Source organism: Diadema antillarum, unplaced genomic scaffold (assembly GCF_040938485.1).
Source record: "Diadema antillarum isolate AM-2024a unplaced genomic scaffold, OU_Dant_1.0 seq00001121_RagTag, whole genome shotgun sequence".
Classification (NCBI taxonomy): domain Eukaryota; kingdom Metazoa; phylum Echinodermata; class Echinoidea; order Diadematoida; family Diadematidae; genus Diadema; species Diadema antillarum.
Window position 1 is genome coordinate 613,579 of NW_027271935.1, and position 26,742 is coordinate 640,320.

General features: G+C 40.2%; 1 protein-coding gene across 1 annotated transcript; it reads right to left on the minus strand.

Annotated features, from left to right (window-relative positions):
* Positions 1 to 2,195: 2,195 nt before the first annotated feature.
* LOC139743910 (nephrocystin-3-like) lies at positions 2,196 to 25,909 on the minus strand. The gene is made up of 22 exons (XM_071654376.1): positions 25,418 to 25,909; positions 24,176 to 24,301; positions 23,219 to 23,357; positions 20,017 to 20,154; positions 18,963 to 19,099; positions 18,306 to 18,499; positions 17,367 to 17,453; positions 16,680 to 16,821; positions 15,949 to 16,137; positions 14,525 to 14,743; positions 13,681 to 13,824; positions 12,944 to 13,041; positions 10,597 to 10,924; positions 9,572 to 9,736; positions 8,372 to 8,475; positions 7,605 to 7,828; positions 6,838 to 6,926; positions 5,819 to 6,057; positions 5,269 to 5,478; positions 4,395 to 4,635; positions 3,441 to 3,566; positions 2,196 to 2,523 (listed from the first exon to the last, which is right to left on the minus strand). The coding sequence occupies exons 1-22, from the start codon at positions 25,730 to 25,732 to the stop codon at positions 2,245 to 2,247; spliced, it is 3,933 nt and encodes a 1,310-aa protein (XP_071510477.1). The 5' UTR covers positions 25,733 to 25,909; the 3' UTR covers positions 2,196 to 2,244.
* Between the last annotated feature and the right edge of the window lie 833 nt (positions 25,910 to 26,742).

The following is a 26,742-nucleotide window of genomic DNA, read 5'->3' on the forward strand; positions in this document are numbered from 1 at the left end:
CAGCCCTCATTTTTAAAAGTACATTTATGCCTATTTTTTTTTCTTTATTCAATGTGACAGAATAAAATTTAAGCACTGTGTTGAATCATCATAATTTTCATTCTGTAACAATGAACATGTATTCAGAGTTCAACCTCTTTTATATTGGTAAGCCTCTAATACTTAAACACACTTGTGGTCTTTTTATAGACCATAAAAAGCCATGTTTAATGCAAAGATGTCAACTTACTTTTTTGGCAGTACAGCATATTTTGTATAGTTTTTCACCAAAAATACTGCAGGTTCATGGAAAATACTGTTTTTTCCTACAATTACTACACATGCTTACGGCAGAAAAGGTACGGTAAAGATATTGTTTTCCACCAAAAATATGCCTTTTCAGCCCTCAGAATACTGAAATGCTTTATAAATACAAAATTAGCTTCCTCGTTCAAAGACAAGGAATACCGACTACCCTGTACTGTCTCTATGAGTAAAAAAGAATACAAAACAGTAGTACATTTCCAATGAAAGAGTAGCTAAAGACTGCGATAGCTACATGTATCACATGTGTTTCTGCCTCGGGTTTTGAACCAATTGGACTACACAATTCAGCTGAGAATACCTAAAATATATATTACAAATCAGCATACAAAGATTACTGCATGTCCATTATGAACACCGCCGCAATAATCAGCTCCTTAATAAAGTGGATTTCAAGATCGAATGCAAGGACTTTAAGATGGAATATTGCACAGAAAGTGAGCCTCGATGATACTAACATGCAACTGTATTATACAGATGTAAGAGCATACTTACAAAGATCATACTTATGCTTTGGTCTTTGGTCTACTTTTACACTTCTCAAGGTGATACTTCCTTCAAAACCTTCCTGATGAAGCAACAAAGCATCAAGGCTAACTCAAAGGACATTTAACATCACTAGACAGACCAATGAAATAGACATTATCAATAGCAAGAAATGACTACATCACACACTTGCACAGATTAGCTCATACATAAAAAAAAGAAACAAAAATAATTATATTAAGTACCTCATTATAATCTTTAAGTCTGTTAACCCATTGGAGACTAGTACAGAAGAATATACTTGGGCATGTGTCTAAGGGAAATGTGTGTTAAAGCAAAATCAGCTTGTGCTGAATGGGTTAACCGACCACTGCTCATTTTTTATATCAAAAGCAATGTGCACATCATTATGTGCAATAAGTACTGATTCCAATGATGTCCTGCTGTGTTGTAGCAGTGGAAGCGTATTGCTTTTTTCAGCGCAGGGTAGATACGATTCATTGGTCCCGCTTAAAAAAAAATTCGGTTTAGATTTAGCCTATTGACTTTAAATAAACAGGCGCAAAATTGACATACCTTGCACATGTGCTTGTCAGAATGCATGCATCAATGGTGCGAGATTTCGCATGAGGTGAAAGATAGAGGCGCTCTATTCAACGAGGCGAAGCCGAGTTGAATAGTGCGCCTCATCTTTCGCCGAGTGCGAAATCTCGTTCCATTGCACGAGTAAAGACCATACACTATTTGATTTATACAACGTCCAAGTAGATCTTTTTGGTTTAATTAGGCCTAGAAGTCTATATATGTATGAAAAATATAGCCATACTTACATGTGGATCCACTGCGATTCTCTTTCTGGCTTGTGCAATCAGTGTAGATACAGGTCACAGCTATACTAGCGCTCATCAATCACACACGTACACTAGCACTACGTAGGCCTACGTACGTGCATACATGTACCGCACACAGTACACGCAGTACCGTACATTTCTCGAACCGTGGAATAGAACGAAAAAATCGAACCAAGTTGCACGCAAAAATAGAACCAAAATTGCACGGCGCGTTGAATGGAGTACTTATTGAATATCATGTCACCAACAATCCTCCAAATTACAGATACTGTATAAGCTGTTATTTTTGTGAATATTGCAAATCACTGCGAAAATGTCACCATGTGCTAGGGTAATAGCACACTTCGATCGTCTCGGTTTCAATTTGCGAAAACAACATCTTGCAAAAATGTCCAAGACCTCCTCATTCACGAAAATATCTATACATGATTGAAAAACAGCTTAAACAGTATATGTTGGACACATTTACACTGATGGAAATTTGCAAAATCAATGAACTTTTAAAATTTAGACTACCAATGAAATTCCCAGCCTATAGAACTCTGCATCCTCATATAGTTGGCATTTGTATCGGCAACTGAGCTGGAGACAAGGCCTCTGTGTGCTACCTCGAGGTGGCATAGACCTGCGATGCCAGCTTCAGCATGGTGGAGCCGGCACTCGACGACCGCCTCGACATTGGCTTGCTCCCGTAGCTCTCCATTTCCTTGATCTCGTTGGCCCGCTTGTAGAGCACGGCCGCTTCCTGGAAGTCGCCCTGCTCGTAGCGCAGCACGGCCAGATTGCGCAGCGTGTCCGCCACGCGAGGGTGGTTCGGCCCAAAGTGCTCCTCGTAGATCCGTAGGGCGCCCTCGTACAGCGGAGAAGCCTCGTCATGCTTACCCTGTTTCGTTTTGTTTTTTTATTACAAATGAAACACAAGACTCGATCAGAACTTGGTGATTATATTCACTGCTACAGACTATTATACAGTAAGCTTCAATTTTCTTTGTTAATCACATGAATGAAGAAGTTTACTGTATAAACTTTTATTTTCATCTTCAGCTATTTTTGCAAATGAGGAGGTCACAGACATTTTTGTGAGATGTTTTTGCATATATATATATATGAGGAGTTTATTTGCAAAAGGGGTTAGATCCACTTTTAGTACTTTAGAGAAAAACTGGTTTGTTTGTGAGAATTTGTACACAAGTGTATGGAAGATCAAAATTTAATTTTGCTATAATTTCTATTCAAATGTTTGTCTGGATTTGACATTTTCACTGTAGCTAACTCAAATGATTTTCTGTGCAGTGATGCTAATAACTCAATTTTCGTCAAAAATGGATCTAACCCCCTTTGCAAATGAGCTCTTCATATATAGAAAGGGTAAACACTGCTCCAATCATGCAGGGGCAGAGTGATGCCTAAAATCACAATATTTTAAAGCAAGATATTTTCCAGCATGAAATTTTTGCAAATTCGAGCCTACGACCTTTTTCACAGCATAAAATTTTTGTGAGTTGCCACTGGCATTCAATGCATATAGTTGAGACAGGAAGATTTCATGTTTATTTTCATTTCACGAATCTTGGCTCTCGCAAAATTTGCAAAATCAAAATGCATGCAAATAATCCTGGTTTTACAGTATTTCATCTTTCGCAGGCCAGGCAGCCACACACTAAAGTTGCCTGTTGGCATTATCACTGGGTGAGATCTCTGTATCAAATGTGTACGGTGGAGTTTTTATCATATCAGTATTAGTTATGCAATGATCCAAGTGTTCTTCTATACAGAATGGTGATCAAATCTCATATCTACCTGTTGGCACCTGAGTACAGCCAGATTGACGAGAGCTGTGGCCAGACTGGGATGGTTCCCGCCAAGCTTCCTCTCCTTGGATTCCACTGCTTGTAGGTACAGGGGCTCAGCCTTGTCAAACTTGCCCTTTAATGGATCACATGATTTAAAGACAGAAAGTGACATCAGCAATGCAAAGATCACACATGTCAGCTGAACACAATAGTCACAAGGTTGCCAACATTTCCATAGCAACAGACCAGTTAGCAGTCAGCGAAGATTCAAATAACTACAAATTTCAAACCATCAAAACAACAAAAACGATATCACCCATTTTCGTAATCCTACTTGCTTTGAAGCTGTAACAAGCTGTCTTCATTGTTTAGAAATGTTTTTTTTCACCATGTAAGGAAACTGATCATCCAACTTTGTGTCTCATTATGTTTGTTTTCTCTCAGATGGCCTATCTGCTCACACAGAGAATGTAACTCCCAATCAGCTTACATACAGAAGATTCCTAAAGGAAGGAGATACATGTACTTGCATAGTGCATACACCATAAGAGACAAAAGTCCAGCCAACCTCACTAACGTGGTATCTGAAGCCTAAAAAAAAAAAAAAAAAGAAGAAAAAAACAACCTGAGAAGAGAGAGCTGAACAAATATTCTCGTTTCCCATGACTAGACTCGCGGCAAATTCAATCAGAAATTCCACCCAATTTAGTCTTCGATATTACAAGTACACAATACCATCTCTTGGAAAAATTGGATAAAATTTGAAAAGGAGTGTTTGATGGCTACACCAGGACAAACAGCAATATTGTCCACTTCAACACCAATGAATGACCACTGACATTATTTGCACAACACCACCACCAACGGTAATAATAGGGGTAAAGCCTAGTGTTAGGGTGGGGCCAACCTAACATTTAAACTGTAGGGAAGGGACGAGGGGTGCCATGAGAGAGGTGCCCACCTGTTTCCGGTATAGAACAGCCAGACTTCTGGCTGTCGCCAGCACCAATGGGTGGTCCTGTGGCATGGAAGCGCCCCGGATGGAAAGCGCCCTCTCGTACAGCTCCTCGGCCAGGGCTGTCTCGTCCCGGTCGGTGTGCAGGGTGGCCAGACTGTGGAGGCTCTGGGCCACGTCCACATGACTCGGTCCCAGCACAGACTCGCGCATGGCCAGGGCCCGTCTGAAGTAGCTCTCTGCAGCGCTGCGGCAAACATGGAAATATGAAAGTCACTCTCATTATCAATGTTCCTTTCAACTGTGAGATAAGAACCTCTTTCATATCCATCCGCACTCACTGTCAGTGGACTTTGACATACTCTTTCAAAACGTTTTCATTCAATTCAGTTCGATGAGGTTAATGAGTAACCTGAACACAGTATTTGGTATGTTGTCATGAATGAGACAGAAACAGCACATCAGGACCACAAAATTCACTTTGTTCAAAACGGTACCTCATCTTGCTTGCAAGCTCAGCAGAAGCGAGCGAAACGTCGTACACCTCACTATGATTTTCTTCGTGAGACAAGTGATTAATTTGTTCCCCTATCGTCATAGTATTCACCGCGATGGTCAACATCTTCACAAGAATTACCATTATTGTTGTTATCTTCATGATTATGATTGTGCATCATTATCATTATGAATATGCTTGTGATTCTTTATCATTACCATAATCATCATCATTACTATTATAATTCTGAATGTCATTACCATTATCATTAACATCATCATCATCATCCTCTAGATTATTTCTAAACTTTCACACATCACAACTTGATGCATTCTTTCTTCAGAAGGGTGACACATTAGCTCTCGGTATACACAGACTGCTCACCCACAATCCTTCTGCAGGTAGTACAGCATGCCCAGCTCATTCAGGGTCCGCGCCAGGTCGGCAGACTCCGCCCCCTGCGTGAGCTGCTCCATTTGCAGTGTGCGACGGCGCAGGGCAGACAGCGCCCTCGCCTGGTGGGTGGACAGCTGCGTCTGCGCCTGCTTCCTGATGGCGTGCGCCCGCTTTTGGAGGGGATCTGCCAGTGAGTGCCTGGTGTGAAAGATGGGAGAAAATTAGTTTGACTGAATGTACAGCATGTTCATTCAAAACTGTTCTCTTTTAGTTCCTGTATTGCTTCAGGTACTTAATTCGCGCGTTGTTATTTTCGTGTGTTGTTACACTTAACATGCATGCATACAGTATAACATGTACTGATAGGGATGCAGGGGGAGGGGCACAAATAATGGTTTTATTGTATTATTTGAAGAGAACTACTTCACTAAAGCCACCTTGCTATTCCTTAATGATAATCAGTTATCAGTTTTCTAATGAAGCACTTCAGTGGCAAAACTCAAGGGTCAAGGGGGAGGGGAGGGGATGTGCTACATACTTGTTCTGCTTGCGGAAGATGACGACCAACGAATCCAGGACCTTGGCCACTCCCAGGTGGCCCTTGCCCAGAGCATTCTCGCTGATCATGAGGGCCTGCTGGTAGTAGGCCTCCGCCGAGCCAAACTTGCCCCCCTGTCCGTGGATAGCACCCAGCAGGTGGAAGCACTGCGCCACGCTCACGTGGTCCGGGTCGATGGACTCGCGGATCTCCAGCGCCCTCTGAACCGACCCAACGGCCTGTGCGATGGCAGAACAGCAAGATGGAAGTTATGCATTTGCTTCAACAGTTCAGTTTGGAATACAGATACTGTATACGCCGAATATTTCATGAGGTTTTCAGTTTTGCGAACGAGTAAGGTGCTATTCGCGAAGTTCAAGGCATGCGAAAATATTGACTCTGATCCTGATATGAATGAAATTATGCATATACAATTCTCTGTTCAGTACAGGACTCCACAATCACGAATTTAACCACTCGCAGAATCGTTGGGAAGTCCGGATTCACAAAATTTTAGACACACTATTAAAATGTGGTGTATACAGTAACTGAAGGTAGCTACAGAGTACAATGAACAAGCAGAACTTAAGCTTCACTGATACTATTCCTTTCATGATACGATGAATCAAAGAAACTTAGATACATGTGCCTTAATCACAATAACAGAAAGAGAAACATTATTTCCATTAGATATAAATCATCGGGTGAGAATGAGAAGGGCGTTATGTTCCCTCAAACACTATGGCTTTAGCGGCAACTTAACGCCCTTCTTATTCTCACCCGATGAATATCGGATCCAGATGTAGCATGGTATCACACCTTAGCATCCAAAGATACTATCAGACTGGGTACTTGGGTTTGAGAAACAAAAATGAGAAAGTTCATCACGTATCTCACTGCATCATCCAACTGCATCATTACTTAAGGCCAGTGACATGCACCTCTAGAGGTTCATTTCAACTAATATTATACGTGGTGCCGTATCAACTTTGAACATCTCTTTTATAATGTCCCATCACCTGGTTGAGAAGTCCCAGATCCTTCACAAATCTCCCTAACATCTCATACATGTCAGCAATCAGTGGCAGGGTGATGTGGCCTCCAATATCTGTTGAGAGAGAAATGGGCGAGGACGATTCAAGTAAATAACAATAACAATGTTGATGATGATGACAACTACGATGATGATAACGATGATGACGATAATTATGACAATAAAAAATAATAATGATAATAACAACAATGCTCATCAGCAATAACATCATTATTTTGATACTAATACTAAATGTACCAGTAATAATAAAAACATCAGCTACACTAACACCAACAATACAGTGCACTCCTGTTATAACGTACACGGTTATAGCAAATTACGTTTACAACGAAGTAAAAATTCAGACAGCAACATAATCCACTCTTTGTTTTTTTATTGTTTATTCACGAAGTTTCGATATAATGAAAGAAAACTGCCAGTACCGAGGACTTCGTTGTAACAGGAGTCCACTGCATCAAAATGATGAGTTGGAGAAGAGAAGAACAATGATGACAACAAACAAGAGCATTGCTTCAAAGAGGTGGCTGTAGGTTGCAACACACAATACAAAGAGTTCTTGATCACCTAGTGATGTAATATTTGTACCATCTGTGTGAATATTCAGAATATTCCCACCTATCAATAGCTACTCTTTTCCTAACTTTGCACAATCTAACTTTCTCCTTGACGCATGCCACTCTCATAAGAGTATTTGTGGACTACAAACGCCTTTGGAAGATCATCCCAGCTTACTTTCTTCCACCTTCTTGATGGTGGCAAAGTAGATGTTGGTCATCGCTTGCCGGTCAATGCCCATCCCCTGCCAGTAGGCGAGGAGTTCCGAACAGCGCCCCCTGGAGTACATAATGCGGAAGACGCAGAGGTTACTCAAGGTCTCCTGTAGGCGGCTACTGTTCCCGGAGACCTGGATAAGGTAGGGCAGCTCCTCCGTTAGACGGACTGTCACCGAGCCAGGTCTGTTATGGGGAGTTGAGATGATAACTACACAGATAAATATGCACTTATGCACAAAAAAAAAAACAAAATCAATACAAAATCATACTGAATACTAAATGGAAGTATAGATATGGGCGGTTTATTGAGTAATGATCTGTTGCTCTTTCCAACAACTAATGGGTATATATATGCTATCCAGTGAGCTGGCAATCAAAATGACCCATCATTATGACTTTAATTAATTGAGTTACAGATTACTGAATGCTCCATTGAAATTAGACAAATATAAAAACTCAAACAAATATTGAAACTGACCCAAAATATACTATGAATGAAAATATGAGATGGAACCCCAATTCATTTGCTCAGTTTCGTGTATCCATGGAATAAAGCTTTCGACCACAATAATTTTCGCAACTTAGATGTGGCGATATTGTAACGCCATCACAGTATCTCTCATAAATTGCTGCTCCATCTATTTGACTCCCTCTGTTCTTTAAAGTACAGCTCAACAGAGTCTGAAGTTTCCTCTTGAATTGTGAGTATTTCCAGACTTAACTCACTTGAGAAGTTTCTTGAAGTAGTGGATGAGTTTGTTCCCCACGGCTTGCAGCTCTCGCTCGTTGTGCTGCTCTGTGCAGTGACTCAGCTGCACAGCTTTTCGGGCCTAGAAAACAAACACAAGTGATATTTGGAGGTGACACACGCTTGCACAATTCATGGATCGTAATTGTATTCCCAGCTGTGTTTCATGTTTATTAAATCTATGCCCATTTTGCTTTACAGGGTGCCATACATCGTAGATCTAGAGAACAGCATAAGAGTGCTGTAGATGCATCATCATATTTCCACATAATTGCTGCGGGAAAAAGTAAAGACACTGCTGCAACAGAATTACACAGTTACACTTTAATTCCTCATGGTGCATCATGCCACAACATTATTTCATCAAGGCATGTTTTTATCAACACGACTGACAAAAAAGTCTACATGAGGAAATGGATATTGTTGATAGCAGTTATCAAGTTTATATATTTGGAGAGCAAACATATCTGCCACAGAAAACATACATACACAGTGAATAAAAACATTAAATATTAACTGTCACATTAGTAACAGTAAATTCTTGGTAAATAGATTCACAGAATTGACATACATGTAGAACCAATTCGTCTATCGAGAAAGATAAGGGTGTTAAGGTGCCATTAACACCATAGGTTATGGCAAACTTACCGCCCTTATCTTACTTAACCCACAAATCTATCATATTTCATTTGATTAAGGGAGGATTCCATGAAGCGATTTCCATCCAGTATTAAAGGTTAAAGGGATAGTACAGTATTGGTGGAGATGAGAATTGGGCTTTTAACTTTTTGCGAGATACCAAGAAAACACTTATGATATAGTACAGAACATGCCATGTTAAAAGTTTATTTGATGAAAATCGGGTTTGGAATGTCAAGGACTGAAACATCCAAAAACAAAGTAAAACAAAGCGATCGTAATAAAGTGTGGGTCCAACACTTTATTAGAATCGCTCTTTTTTTGGATATCTCAGCCATTTCAAAACCAATTTTCATCAAATAAATGTTGAATTCCTCATAGAATTACATGCTCTTTCATATTTCATAAGAGGTTTCTCATTATCTCACCAAAAATGTTAGAAACATGAAATTAGGTCTCAACCAAAACTATACGATCCCTTTAAATGTGTAGTATTGATAACCTAAATACGCCCCAAACACCATGCTGTCTTCCCTTACCTGTTCATGGGCGAAGGTGATGACCCCTGCCTTGAAGGTCATGACATGTCGGTCAATGAGGTCATGACAGAGAGGTGCCCATTGGTTCCAGGTCAGGTCGGGGATGAGGTCAAACAGTTCGGACTCCGCAATGCCGTTCCTTGCTGCATACACAAGCAGGCACACCTGAGGAGAAGTCGTTGAGGTGGGAGACCATCACTCTCATTGTTTAAACACTTGTCATGTGTCCCAGAAAGCAAGTTTGGACCCTTGTCGGGATGTGGTCAGGTCTACACGCTTTTCCCAAGGTCAACGCACAATAACGATTACATGATCAATTGCACAGCTGATCCTGTTTTAAGTAAAACTCACAATTGCAACATCAACAATAGAAGATAACTTACGTACAAGACCCTGATACTTGTATTTAGTAAAAGTACTTGGATATCTAGCAATGCTTGGTTGGTACATATAGTGAATACATGTACACATGATTACTATCATCAATGTTTCTGGCCTTTCATCTTATCATCACTGGCAATTCCATTTCCATCATCAAAATTATGCATCTACTGCTATAATCCCTCCTTTGATAGTCAACACTAACCTTTTTAAAGTGACAGTAATGATCTTCATGGTTTTTCATCATTATCATCATCATCATTATAACAATGGTTTCTATCAATCAATGGTAACCACAGAGCGCACTCACCATCAATAGTACCACTGTTCTCATCATCACTACCAGGATCATTGTCAACCCTGCATAATCCAAATCTTCGTCATTTTCATTAGATTCAATATCATTGGTAATTCATCATTACCATTTCTGCTGTTCACATTATCATTACCATCATCATCGTCATCATTATCATCATCATTGACATCATCATAATCATCATCGACATCCTCCTGCTCGTCATCGTCATCATCAACATCAACATCATCATCATCAACGTCATCACCATCATCATCACCATCATCATCACCATCATCATCACCATCACCATCATCATCACTGTTGACTTCACGAGAGAGTTTGATACCTTCTTGACGAGTCCCCTACACCTTGAGTCTTCATGGTCCGTCTCCAGGGACTCCAACACATACTGGTAGAGTGACACAGTGTCCACATGATCAAGGCATCCAGCCACCAGCTTCTCACTGATCGGCATTGACCGGTCGCTGTGGGCGAGCTCATCCACTAGGAGGGTGATGTAGAGGGGCAGGCGGGTCTGCGGGGTGCGGCAGTGGGCAACCACCAGCGCCTCTTGCTCCGGAGCCAGGGGGAGGCCACTGGATTGGCAGAGGGCGTGAACGAGGTCCTTGGAGTGGGCTGGCGAGAGGGGCTCCAGGTGAATGGTTGGCCATGACCTATGGGGCAGGGAGGGGGGGGGGGGAATAAAACAAACAAGCAAACAAACACAACATGGGTTATGTGGTACATTCCCATCAACTTTAATACTAGAGGAGATGTTGTCTGCTTTTCAAATCTGCATCCCTCTACCCTCTGCCGCGAAGAGGTTGTGCATCCATGACAACTTGGACAACCTTAAAGGACAAGTTCACCCTCATAAACATAAGGATTGAGAGAATGTAGCAATATTAGGAGAACACGTCATTGAAAGTTTGAGGAAAATCGGACAACCCGTTCAAAAGTTATGAATTTTTGAAGTTTTTGTGTAGTAACCGCTGGATGAGAAGACTACTGCAGTGTATGAATAACTTAGATGTCACATGCGTACAACAATATAAGGAAAATATAAAGAGAATTTCACAAAATTCCATCTTTTGAAAAAAGTACACATTCCCTTGACTCGTTACCGACATATGTTAGGGGTAATATTATTCCCCCTGCTTTTAGAAAGAGACAAGTCAAGTGCTCTTTTATTATGCGAAAAAAGTGAAAATATGTTGAATTTTCTTTACATTTTCTTTATCCTGTTGTACGCATATGACTCACAAGCTGTAGTAGTCTCCTCATCCAGCGGTTCCAACACAAAAATTTTAAAAATTCATAACTTTTGCATCGATTGTCCAATTTTCCTCAAACTTTCACTGATGTGTTCTACTAATATTGTTGCATTTTCTCAATCCTTATGTTTATGAAGGTGAACTTGTCCTTTAACTTAACCCTAACTAGGCCAGGCTATTTAGGTAGTTGATAGAGCCGGGGGGGGTCTCCCAGGCCCCCCCTCCAGATCTCGGCCGTCGACCGCGCGATCGTGACGAAAATTGGCACACACATTGCCTATGATGTAATCTAAAATACCATGAAGTTATTTTTTCAAAAAATCATCATTTATGCTAAATTATGCTAATTTATGCATGATGATGCATAAAATCAGACTATTTGGTATAAATCACAAAATAAAGCTCAAAACAGGCACATTTTTTGTGTAAATACTCTTTTTAGTGTCCTTAGCAAATGTAATGAAAAAAATTGTGATATCAGAAAAAATTTTTAAGTATTTTATTGTTTTTTGGAATTTCTTATGTATTTCTTTGTTTTCGACTTTATGTTTTTCATTGTTTTTTCGATGAAATTTGTCCGCGACATCGCTCCGAACAAGAAAATATGTTATTCATTGATTTTAATCAATAAAACACCCAAATAATCATGCTTTTATGAAATTTGCCTGTAAGCACAGTTTGTATTGAAATTGTACACGAATTAACGTTTTTGAGCAATTTTGGGTCTGACATGCATGTACATATTTATGCGTAACTTCGGAACCGCGCGCCCGGGCGTCGCAAATTTGGTGTCAAAAGATGCGGGAGACTCAAAAAAAAAAGTAATGAAACGTCGCGGCGATAGCTTTTTGCGATTGCGATACATCGCGCGGAATGTCGAGGGGGGGGGCCTCCGAGGCCCCCCCCCCGGCCTAGTTAGGGTTAAATCTCACAAAGCTGGTCACCTCGAGGGAATGAGAAAATTTTTAAAAAATCAAAATTAAAGAATTTGAATTTGAATTAAAGAATTTGTCAACAGATAATGCCCTAGCCTGACTCGGCACACTAGAATTATCACTGTAGCTATGCATATGCCACATGATCACAAGGAAACCCCAAGAAACCTAAGCTTGAGAGTTGGGCCTGTTCATTCTCAAAGAAATCACTGCAGAATAAATCTAATAAATTATAATGAAATTGCATTGATCTTGGAAAAATATTTAGTGGATATTACATGAAAATTCCTACAAACCTTGAATGCAGATTACTGGTGAAATCGACTCTTCATCTAACATTACCGCAATGATTAGTTAAAACAAACACAAGGTTGTCGGGAGTTCAGCCTACAAACATAGCACAGACAAATATGTTCTGAAACATTCACATGACCTATGAGTAGCATGTAAGTAAAACAATATAACAGAGAAGAGTTAGACTCACTTCCAGGCAGGCAAACAATTCTCAGGATTGGCCGAGGCAATAACTCTGGTGTCAACAGGAAGAGGGTCTAGCAACCAGCCTAGGTGAGTTTCTCTGTTCTGTGTATCATAAAAAACATGAGAGAAAGAATGTGAACAAAGACATGAAGCTGTGTTGGTTTGTGTGTAGCAGTGAATACAATTATGTGAACGTACAGATGTTTCCCGAGGAATCCCTCAAAACTGTTCACATTGTGCATTATGCACAACAAATTTCTAATAACTGCTGACACTGCATGAAAAGGCAAAAAGGCAAAATTTTGTACAATGTACCAGAGTGGTGGTACACTTGTAACTTGTGTTGAAAGGGACAAGCAAATTGATCCATACACTTTCAGAGAGAGACAATGGAATATTCCTAACATCAAAGTCTATGTAACTAAGGTGAACTTCCACATGAAATACTTCACTTAATGCAACACAAACAAACCATAGTTTCAGTCTAAAATCAGACAAATTGATACATATTGTGACAATTCATCTCCCACCAAAAACACAACAACAAAAAACACTAACAAGATGGAAAATGAATAACTGTAGAACAGGAAGGGGAAAAAAAAAACACTTGTCCTGTTGAGGACGAGTCCCTAGTATACTTGGACAGGTGTCTATAAGAAATGCGTGTTGTGGCAAAATCAGTCCGTCCTCAACGGGTGAAAGAATGAAACAATCCTGCATTGCAAGAAGTGATGCACTCACCTGAAGATTGTCGAGTGAGTCGATGATGATGGTGATTCCCCCGGCCAGCCTGGTGGAGACTTTCTCCAGCCACTTGGGGAACTCTTCCACCAGCCGTGAGGGCTCACAAGTCAAGGCGGGTGGTGTGGATACCTGCTGCATCAACTGCACAGCAAATGGGGAGCATAGGATTGAGAATAAAGGAGCACATATGATATGATTTTCTACCAGGTATAGAGACCTGAGATTCTGCAGGTTGTGCACCCAATACTTCTTTATTGTTCAACTCAGGAACACACAGTCAACAAAGCGAAGGAAACGGCGACATAGGCTGTGTTCTATGCAACATTTTACAGTATATGGTATGTCCGTGGTAAACCATGACCTGAATATCTCTCCTGCACAAGCTTGTCGCATGTGCACACACACAAAACACAAATAGTTGCTCGTGTGTAAGCTGTACCTGTTGTCTGACAACAGGTACAGCTTACACAAGAAGACAGAAATTTTTTCAAAGTAATGTTTGTCATGATGCTATATGCACTCTTATAATGTATGATTGTTTACACCTATCAAAAAAGAATAAATAAAGACACTTTGCCTTCAGTTTATGGAAAGCTCTAGCCAGCCTAACACCACATCCTTACCCTTATAAGAGGTAAATCACTATTGCTTTCTTTCTTTTCTTTTTGTTTTCAGGGTGGGGGGGGGGGGGGGGGTTGGTGTATATAAACATTAAACTTGACCAATCCCAGTATAATGCCTGCTCCTGGCCAAGGGGACACATAGGTCAAAGTAGCCATCAACTCTGACTATCTTTACAGTCTCACAGCAGCACTGAATCGCTCATTTTCGGCATATATACCTGTGCAGTCATCCTGCGTATCATGGTGACAGCATTGGCGCTGGAGGAGTTTGGTGCCCCCACGAAGTGGTAGAGGACCAGACCTGAGGGCACGCTCTTCTGCCGCAGCTGGACCCATCGTGCCAGGAGCAGGGACTTCCCGCTCCCGGCATCTCCGCTGACCAGCAGGGGCGGGAGTGGTCCGGCCGCACTCACATGCTCACTCATACACTCGTAGTGCTGCAGTCAGAAAGGTTGAGAAATACCATACCTCAGTTGTCTGGACAATTTCTTGTGAAATGAATAGGTACAATTTGTTACTACCATCGTCATTATTGTCCCCCAAGTCTGAAACAACAACACTTTAAGAAAACTTACCAAATCTATTCTACTTTTGCTGATGGTATTACTACTACTTTTACTATGTCTCACTGCTTGCTGGGCACATAAACACAGACATTTACAAGCGAGCATGCAGAAACCCATGCACACACTCATGTACCTTCAGGGTTTGTAATGTGGAATATGAATTATCTGGAATCGTTGATTTCACGGCCGGCGGAACCGGGGGGAGGGGTCCAGAAGTGCTCGTGGGCCCCCCACACTTTTTGTGCACCATACAAAGGATACAAAGGATTACATAAGGTTTCATCACTTTGGGCCCCCCCCCCCCCACCTTTTTTTAACCCGGTAAGTACGTAAGTGGCACTAAAAAGAAATAGATAGAGATCTTGAAGTGTGAGCACGGTAAGGTTATGTTTTTTCGCTGAAGACACCCTTTTTTTTTTGCTTGTCAGTCAACGAAACCCGGAAGTGGAAGGGGAGAGATGAGCTGAGGACCTTTTTTTTTTTTTTTTTTTTTGCTTGTTAGCTCATGAAACCCTGAAGTGCCCCCCACTTTTTTAAACGCTCCGCCGGCCCTGGATTTCACAAAATTCAGAGACAACACAAATGTATGTGAGAAAGCAAACAGATTGGAACAACATATTAGATGGAGCATCACTGGCATTTATTTTGACTGGATATGACTGACTGAGAAACAGACCCACTCTTTCAGCACTATGCAAAACTTGGTTTTGTTCTTCCACCCACCAGATAACAAGATCACTGCATGAGTATCAATGTTTGACAACTTACAGAAAGACTACAGCATGATAAGAAGATTGAGCACTGCTGTATTCAAGTCAAGACTAACAATATGGGCGTGAAGAGAGTTTACAACCTTGCTAAGACCCTGCTTAGCTCATATACCTTGTAGTCCAATATGCCTCTCACAACAGTCAATATTTCTTTGATGTGACACTTTCCGATACACACTAGCACACGATTTTTGAGGATGGATTCACATAAAACATGAATCACTGTCTGCATGGACACAATATTAGTGGCTAGTGATCCACAGCCTTTGCAGCAAGTCTTGATTCAAAGAGGGGGGCGTATCATACCTTTTCAAAGGCCAAGGCACACGTGCCTCCACCAGCGATGTTGGCCAGAATCTCTTGCTGCTCTCCGTCTCCGTGGATATCCCACTGGAGTCCCCCGCATCGCTCCTCCGTGCTCTCATCCAGCTCGCTGGGAAACCCCGAGTCGTCATCAGTGTCGGAGGATTGCGGGGGGCCTTCGATACCCAGCTCCTGTTGGTGATGATAGTGACAGTTGAGGTTAAAGATATTTTTAAAGATATCTCCAAAATCTTTCCCCTCATAGTGAAAGGTCATATATCCCTTTTACAAACGTAACAAAATTTCACATGATTGAAGAAAAATGTGTCCCAACTACGTGCATATAGCTTACAGTGACACACCTCAGAGTTGTGAAAAACAGAAATGACAAACTGCTTCGTAACTCCATGTCACTTGAGAATGCACTCCCCTTTTATACCGGTGGGAATTTTTTCGGGGTTGAATAAATCAAAGGAAATCTGAAGTGTTTATTCCCCTTCCATCATTTAAAGAAGATTCCAGTTTTATTGTTCTGAGGAAAGGTCTGAAATATCTACATGTACATATGCAATATACCAGCTCATGAAAGGAATCTAATTTCAGGGTTGCAAAAGGGACACATTAACTTAAGGATCTCTTTGCATATTTTGGAGGTCATCAGGACAGTAATTTGACAAGATAAGTACTTCTATAAGATGCAAATGGACTGAAGATAGAAACTATAATTTTCTCACCAGTTTGATGATTTTCTCTAGCTCTCGGTAGACTCGATCCACCCTGTCCTTTGGGCTGTCGCCATCTTCAATTATTTTGGCACTCCCGCTGTTTCTGATCCGCATCTTCAGTTCCTCAGAACCCTCCTCAAAATGTGCCGACCTATGAAGAGAAAACATGGAGAAATCATTTACCACAGAAATTCCATTCACTTCCAGCAGTACGGCAGTAGCAGGAGCAAAACTAAAAGCACGCAATTATTTTTTTTCTGTTTCATTACACTCTTTATATATTAAGATGTGCATAACAAGCATCATATTCATATTTAGCTGGCTTTTTTCAGATGTAATGGATTCTAAGCTGTACTGGCAGACACTATTTTTGTTCACCTTCCTTGCTGGTATTACTATCATTATCACTAAAATCCTTATCATCAACATTCTTCTTCATTTTCATGCTATTGTTTTCTCCTTCTTTTGTCTTCTACCTTATTTTTTTTTTCCTTATCATTATCATAACTATCATTATCAATTTCTTCTCTATCATCATCATCTTCATTAGCAACAATATTATCAACGTTACCATCATCATCATCATCATCATTACCACCACCACCACCACCACCATCACCATTATAACCATGATCACGATCGTCATTATTACCATCGTTACTATAATTAAGGTATGAGTCAATTCCTGAGACCAACCTCTGTTTGTTTTTGCTGAAGCAGAAGATGGCTGGCTTCGATCCAGGCTCATGTAAATGACCAAGTTCCACTTCCTCAACAGTAAACCTGCATTTTTTTAAAGTTTTTGTTGTTGTTGTTGTTGAGAAAAATGAGAACAAAGAATTTACAGTGAGGGATGTCATGAATGTGACAGGTTGTACCTGATGAAAATCTGTATCATCTTCGAAGAGCTGTCCCTGGAAAAAAATAAAAAAATCCTTCATTACATCACAAACTGCTAAAATGTTGTGTCATTTCTGGAAATGAAGTGCTTCACAATAAAATCAGCTCCAACTTGCAGGTCACAGTAATCAGTTGTTTTTGTTTTTTTCTCACTGAGCTGTAATGCTGCCAAACATGTGAACTGAATGATCTTATAATCTCAGTTCACCTGCTTTTTACTCTTTTTTTTTTGCAAGAATTGTTGAAAGTGAAGAATGATCATGTGCACTGGGAAGCTGGCTCAGTGAATACAGTGTACAGTGGATTCCCGATATCGAAATGTCGTTATAACCAAACAAATAAACAACAAAAAACATAGGGCTGACAATGTTGTGGTCTGATTTTTTATTTTGTTGTAACTGACATCTTGTTATAACTGTGTATGTTATAACGGGAGTGCACTATACATTAGAAAAAAAAAAATCATTTGATTGTCACACTGTTCCGCTTTAACTTGCTTGTGACTCTCTTTACCTATTCTAACCAATGTAAGCCAGCATCGATCCATGGAGGAACAATGCTAGACACAGGAAAAACTTATTCCAGAATTTTTGCATGCATACAAGTGTGAAACTCTCCCAGTGATATCAAACACCGCAACACATTCAACAATTTATCAATCTCATCACACTGCCTGGATGAATCCGAGGTGCCATTGTGAACATCAACAACCATTGTGAGCAACCTCTTACTAACCTGTCGATGGTTTGACCCAGGAAGTTAACAAAGACGGTGCAGTTTTCCACTTCCTTTTGTCGCACGGCGTGCATCCTCACAAGGTCCTCGTCCAGGAGGGACGTCGCCGCTGACTCGGGGTCAAAGGTCAGGTGAACCAACAGCACAAAGCGACCCTCCTTGTCACCAATGGTCCTTAGCTGACTGGTGTAGTCCTGTACAAATTTATCAATTGCCATGGTATAACAATGATGATAATCCTGACTATTAAGACAATAATAATGCTGATGAAAAGAATAACTACATATGCACGAAAAATGCACACAGTGTATGTGAAACAGTGCTCCATTTTACACACTATAGCCAGATTTCTGTATACAGAGTTATCTTCAAAAATTTCTATGTTTATAATGTCACTGAGTTTCATTCTATTTATGCCTGTATCATTGTCTTCTCATACCAGAAGGCAACATTGTCAAATCTAACAACCCATGATGAGCTGATAAAGGTCAAAATCCCAAACATTGTGCAGACATACAGTATCTGTCAATAGTGCCCTCTGATGCATCATCGCCACCACATGTATACTTTCAGCAACAACAACAACAACAACAACAACAACAACAACAACAACAACAACAACAACAACAACAACAACAACAACAAGACTGTCACTACCTTTTGCAGTATTGAAGCCTCTTCCTGCATGTCTTGGGGAGCACAGATGTAGACTCTTATCACATTGAACTGAGCGGGCGTAGACAGGCTGCTTAGCATCTGGTTCAGTGCCGATGAAGCAATACCACCCATCTCACCTGAAAAAGAGACACAAACAAAAGTCTTGAAGAAGGATAAGTGATACATTTAAGAACTATCTTCCACAGCAGAAGTCTCCAGTCTTTTTGTGGGCTTCAATAAAATGTATCCAACTCAAAAAGGATATGTGGAATAACAATCTCAGTGTTTGTTCCTCTCATGGTATGAACCTTGGTGGAAGGTGAAGGGACTATAACTGAAAGTCTGTATGTTTCCTTTATTGAACTTCATGCCAAGGATTGAATAGTCAGATGATTATATCTGCATTCAGTTAAAGGTTTTGGAACACATTGTATGATTCTTCCCATTTTTTTTTCTTATCTTTTTTTGTGTTGTGAAACTCCTCTCCCTCCCCCATCTCCAAAAAAAAGTATGGTTATTAGCAAAAACCTTACATGAAATGAGACACTTTGTAATACAGAGTAATTCTAGCACCTATCCCCTAAATTCACTTACACCATGAGCCAAATATTAGTATTCTTGACATGACTGACAAAGCATGCACTCCTAAAGATATTTCAAGAAGAAAGTAAACAATTTTCACGCATAACTACTGTGAACCTTCAAAATGAGTAAGATACTAAATACGCCATATATTTCACATATTTTCATTTTTGTGACTTTGCAAGTCGGGTACTATTCATGGATCTAACAAAATGGAATCCCATTTTCTATGCTCATTTTTCCACTAATAATTAACAACATAGGAAATCATCAAACTCTGATCTGGACACGAATGTACCTTGCAAAGGTACATTTCTCTGTTCATTACTCCATGATCATGAAGTTAATAACCCCGACATCTTCATTCGTGAAAAATTAGATTCCCTAAGAATATGACGTATAAAGTATCTTTGAGACAAATATGATCTTGATCCATCAGAAGTTTTGGAGATTCATGTTTGATCACACTCACCTCGTCCATCACTGCTTGAAGTGCCGTCAGCATCGTAGGCATAGAGAGCTGCGTCACGGTTCCACAGCGGCTGGAGCTGCGACATGCTGCCAAGCGAGGGCTCACTTTCCAGCGCTGTCCACCAGTCACCAGGATTGCCTTCACATAGAAGATGTTGCAACAAGTTTACATAGTTTGCAATCATTATCAAGGAATGACAAGTGCACATGTATATGGCAGTAGCCCTTTCTGTACAAGTACAGAGACTCCAACCCAAAGCACCTTCTGATCTGGAGATTCTCCCGCCTGAAACCCCTAGCAAACGGGAGACTCCAAGTTGATGTGTGCGAAGCGCGAAGTTCCTAGGGTTCTAGATGCTCTCTGGTGCTATCTAAGGCTTTTTTTTTTTAAACATACAATAGCAATAAGAAAGAAATCCTTTCCAACTGGAGACACAGAGCCAGGGCGGGAGAAATTAAATCTCAAGCGGGAAAACGGGAGATTTTGCAAAAATGGGTTTTCGGCGGGAGATCTCCTGCCGAAAATGGGAGAGCTGGAGTCTCTGCAAGTACTGTAACACATCCACATATTTTTTGCAAATCATTTGCCAAGAACAGCACTGGCAGCAAAGCAAATACCTTTAGATTATTGGCATCTAATTATATAAAACACTGTAATCAGGAGCATTCAGAATGTCACTATAGTGTGAGATCTCATGCATTTACCCAATCATCTAATTCAGACTAAAATTATCCTGGTAGTTATATCAGTGTTACTTTATACACGTGGGAGGAGATTTGGACTGTGCTGTTCTTCGTCTCTGTTGTTTGTTTGTTTTTTGTGGTTTTTTTTTAGGTTTAATTTCCATTCTCTTGTTTACCGACACTCACTTGGAACGGGTGAGGGCATAGAAAATCAGATTCATTCTTTTTTTTTAAATCTAACATGAATATCTGAAGAGTTTCCATTGCAAAATTGGCTAAGTGCCATTTTTAAACATTAAAAAAAAAAAAGTCCATTATTAGAGTAAAATAAAACCCCTCACAAACTAGAGCACTCGGCCGGGGGACCCGATCTAGCAAATGTATCCCCCGAACCCACCCCCCCCCCCCCCCCTCCCATACCCCATTTTGATGATTTTTTAAGGCTAAACTGTAAATTTTGTCTTGATCAGGATGACCTTTGACCCTGTAAAAGGTGGAACAGTGGGGGCTGTATGTAAAGGTGTCTAGATTTGACTATAATATGTTTACATACCAAATTTGGAAAAAAAAATCAGTCAAGAAACACAGCCAGGATCGTGCAAACAAGCAGACCCTGAAATATTTACCGTTTTGTGTATAAAGACGGAACAAGCGAGGGCGCCACCACCAAAACAATAGGCATCTTCATTTCACTAATAATGCACCTTTTTGCCAAATTTGAAGAAAATCTGATAAGAAATGTGGCTGATAGAGCGCACACAAGAAATGTGACATGGCATCCAAGTTGGAACACTGAGGGCGCCGTCACCACAAACTTTATGTAGAATGACCACCCATACACCTCTATAACAAGTCTGAATAAAATCCGTTGAGTAACAATCAAGTTATTGCATAAATAAGTACTTTGGCAAATTTTGACCCTGTAAAAGGTGGAACAGTGAGGGCAGCATTATCAATAGGTATAGGTGTATAGATTTGACTATCATACATTTACATACCAAATTGAAAAACTAGATATATCGCTACGGCGACTGATATGCCTCCGCCATAATGCATGGTTCTCCTAATAGGTCTATAGTACAATGTCTTGACAATGTGTGATGACAGTTTCAAACAATTGGCAAAATATCAAAATGACAGGTTTGACACAAATGTGTTGAATGTTCACTTTCCTAGAACTAGGTTCAATTGGATGAATGATTAAAATGTCAGAGTGCAGGCATTTGGGGAACTGATGATTTTTACTTGACTTTTGACCCTTTTATAAGTTTATGCATTGAGTAATTTTTCAAGGTATTGAGAAAAAGTATAATTTCAGTATCAAATGGGAAAATAAATAGCATTATCTAAACCTGGCCTTTGACCTTTGACCTCACAGTTCCAAAGAGAATCACTGTTAGGTTGAACAAGCATAAATATGTAAGTTTCATGATGATACCTTGAGTTACTTTTGAGATATGGAGGAAAAAGTGCAATTCAGCACTTTCACTTGACCTTTGACCTTTGACTTTTGGCAAGAAACTTCCCACAGAATATATATTGGGTAATACATGTATACATCAAGTTAAAAAAAAAAACCTTCATTCATTGCATAAATATAAGGAAAGTAGTGATATTTTGAGGAGTTGACCTTGACCTTTGACCCCTGACCTTTGACCCATGACCCCCAACTTCCCTAGATAATCACTGCCCATCGGTACAAGCATATATACTAAGTTCCATGAAGATACCTTGAACCATTTGCGAGATATGGATAAAAACATGAAATTTCAATTTTGTTTTTCACAAAATAACCTGTGACCTTTGACCTTTGACCCTGTGACCCTAAAATCCACACAAAGTATTATCCCCCAAGGATATACCAAGTTTGATGTAAAAACTACCACACGGTTCTTGAGATATCGACAAAAACAAAACGGGACGGACGGACGGACGGACGACCCGAAAACATAATGCCTCCGGCCACTTCGTTGCGGAGGCATAAAAATCGGTCAACAAAAAAGGCCAGCGTCGCACACACAAGCAGACCCTTTTAAATTTACCTTTTCACGTATAAAGACGGAACAAGCGAGGGCGCCATCACCAAAAACAATAGGCGTCTTTGTTTTACCACAATACACCTTCATGCCAAATTTGAAGGTGACCTAAGAAGAACTGCAGCCAGTAGAGCGCTCACAAGAAAATCTCTGCAGCGGACGCGGCAGCGGCGCAACAAGGCCAAATCCTCTGAACTCTGTTCGGGGGATACAACAAATCCATAGTATCCTCCGAACTCCGTTCGGGGGATACAATGATACCTCACCTGTAAAATTAGCAAGGAATATTCTTGAATGTATAATTCAAAATATTAGATATTTTCTTATCATTTTCTTTGTGTGTTTTTTTTAGCAGCTCTATTGGCAAATTGCTTAACTTAACAAGAATTGAGTTGGCTCATTTTGTGACAAAACCCTTCGTTTGCCTGTGTCCCCACAAAGTCAATCAGTCTACTCCGTCTGACATGGAGAAGGGGAGCATACCTTGATCCCCAGCGCCGTTGTGCAATCCTGCGTCTTCTGGTGGAATCTCCCCCGGCTTGGCCCAGAGCACGGGTGCCTCCATGTCCTGGCGGATTCGCAGCAGGTCTCTAATCTCACTCTCCTTGCTCTCACGGAACAGCTGTAAGGAGAGAAAGCAATCATCACACTCTTCACCTAAAGTTGCACCATATACATAGTATGTTTCATATGATACTTTCCTTCAAAGGTGAATGAATCACAATCTAGGTAAAGTTCGCATCAAATGAAACATTCTTCATTTCAGAAAGAACAAGTGAAATATTTTCTCTTCAGTATGTTCATTGCTTTGAATAAGAAATCATACCAAGGATCTAAAAATCACAACTTTTACATGACTTGGAAACATAAAGTAAGCATTAGGAAAAGATCATGAGTTCGGCTCCATTCTGATTAGCAATCAGGACTCAAAACTTTTATGATTTATACCACAAGAATGAAAAAAAAACCTGTATGACTAATGACATTATCTTTTCCAAGGTCTTAGAATTTTCAAAGTAGCTCGACATGTGTCAGTTGGTCTAGTCTTCAGTAGATATGTTGTTCCTACCACAGTGGTATGGTCAATGATTTCAATCTCCTCTTGGGATGCCTACAATTTACATTGTAGTTTGGGACTGAGACTGTATCTTTAGCATCATTACTAAATTACACTGATATTAGTATTATCTGCAGACTACTATCAGCCATCTCTATAATGTACATGTAGCAGCCACTGGTCACAGAGATAGCTACAAGATCATATCACTGACATAACGCACTGAGTACCGGTACTGTACGTCAATCTACAATACATAGAGTTCTTGAAGACATATTGGTAGTAGTTGTCTATTAGACTACATTTAGGTGGTTAACAGATAGAGCCAACAGTGATTACATCTCAACAAAACAGAATGGCAGATTTCTGTTCCGAATCCTAACCTTGAACTGTCTCTGTACTTTGTTCCTGTCATGCTCGAATGTTGCGGCTCTTTCCAGGGCCTGGTACTCTGCATCAAGGGCCATGTCCCTTTCCAGTCGTAACTTGTTGCAAGTTTTCTGTAGGGCCTGTGTGAGAGTTAAACATCAAACATGTTTCAGATGTATTGTGCCTGTATCATTTCATTGTACAGTTCTTCATGACACTTCAAGAACACAATGAAAATCATGTCAGTTACATCTAATGTAGACTATAATCACCGAAGTGTTGACAAAAAGTACATATCATGCATGTACAGCAGAAGATCACACCTTTAACATCAAACGACATTGAATATTCGCTCTTACAACTGGAAGCCTTAACTTTATTACCACAATCTTATTCACACACACAGTATTTTGTTGGGAGGTTTTGTGACATACAAACTGCCAATATGTGTCAAAAATATTATGAATCATGAGAATTGGACAGGTTTACTGACAGACTAAGTGCTTTATTGACATGACATGTTCATGCTTCTTTTATTCCAAGACATGATTCCAATTTTCATGGACCATTGTTCAGAGTAAATTCTTGACCAGAGTCAGAGAAAGAAAGAATTGACCACGAAGGCTAAACAGGCTGAATATTCTTCAAGAGCCAGCATAGATCTGTAAACTCAAAGATAAACTCTAGAAAACAATGGTGTAATATTAGTAAAATCTACAATGCTGACTTCAAATGTGACCCTGCATCACAAAACCAACAAAAAGTCACCAGACATGGATTTTTAGTTGAGGGCAGATTCTGAAAGAGCAGACTCTAAGCTTTAAAATGATGTATAACCTAATTGAAATGGACTCTCTACCCTATCTAAAGACTGGAAAGAAATCACACACTCTGGCAAAGTGTAAACTGAGAAAAGAGGAACTGAAATACAGGGTCTATTCAAGTGCTTTTATAATCTTTACCAAGCCGTGCTAACATACCTGATCATTCTACTCTCCCCCCAAAAAGGGTTGTAGAAAAACTGCTGAAAACACACTTTCCCATTCATGTTATGATCCCAAAGTAAAGAATAATGTAGAAGGATGGCTCTTTCAGAAAATATGACAAAATCAAGATTGACTTGGTTGACCCATTTCACCTTTTTTTTTGAGTCTTCACGTTAAATCAAGGGGTGTGACTTTTTGTTGGTTTTGTGATGCACTGTCACAAATATGAATTGCTGAGGTCAAAACTATAGATTCACAGCCCAGGGATACCTGTAACTCTGCACGCAGTCGTCTATTCTCTGACTCCAGTTTCTTCTCTTTCTTCAGCAGGTCGCTCATCTCATTCTGCTTGCCAATCTTGAACATCTCAAAGTCCCGCCGCAACTTCTCCACCTCCGTGCTCTCCAGCTCCACCGACAGGGAAGACCGGAGGCTCATGCCCTTGGGCCGACGCCCAAAGGACCCGACGGAGCGGAGGGCACTGCCGAGGGTCCGCCGCGGTTTCATCTCGATCGGAATGCGCTTGATGACACCAGGCTGGTCGTCGTCATCGCCATCGTTGGGGAATGAGCTCCCCGTGCCCATGATGGCTTGAGGGCTGTTAGCTTCTTACACCATAAACAAGTCAATGTCCCAGTCTTTGATTTGCCTTCGTCTTGGTGTCATGCTTGACATATCCAATTCACTTTGCATTCAACACTTCAGAAAGCATATTTTCTGAAACTGCATCATGACAGCAATATTTTCATCTGAAAGAAAAGGACGTTGTTCTATTTATAGATACAAATCAAAGTTGAGATAATTAATACTTGAATTGGAAAACTACAGCACTGATGTTGAACATGATTAGCACCAATAATGTGTAATGTTCAGACTCAGAGAATATTTATTTTTGATATTTTGCTTAATAAAAGCACTGCTTTAGTCATTAAAGAAACACAGTGTCAGTAATGACAATGTTATATGCAGAGGTAGAGCCAGAGCACCAAAACATATTTTGGTATAGAATTTAATGTTTATCTAGATCTATTCTAAAATTAGAGGCTTAATAGTATACCCGGTACTGACATTAAAATTAGTTCCAATCTCACGTTTGAAATTATGTTGTGGTCTAGACTTGCTAATTAATTGAGCTTACTTTTAATAACATCCAGGAAGGCTAACCGTTTAGTCATCGTGGCATTGTACCACTTTCTCTGTCTCCACGACTCCAGCCTCTCCTCCAGACTCAACACATCACTGATCACAACACAATGCACAAACCAACACAGAAGAGCTAATAACTGTTAGAATAAAGCATTTCCGAGTGATCCTGATACTGATAGAGTGATCTACTTTTCTAAATAACAGATCCAGTACGAGTGCTACAGTTACTTTGTAAATATAGATTCTGGGTATAATGATGATCATTTATGCTAATTGATGCGTCCACGTTTGTGTCATGATATCTAATATCAACAAACAAATGCTTTCTACGACGACAAACTAACTGCTAAAAGATTTACACTGCACTACGCACTTACATGTACCTCAACGTATGGGACCACATTTCCGCAGAATCAATCGTCGACAAATTTTTCAGATCAGATATAAAC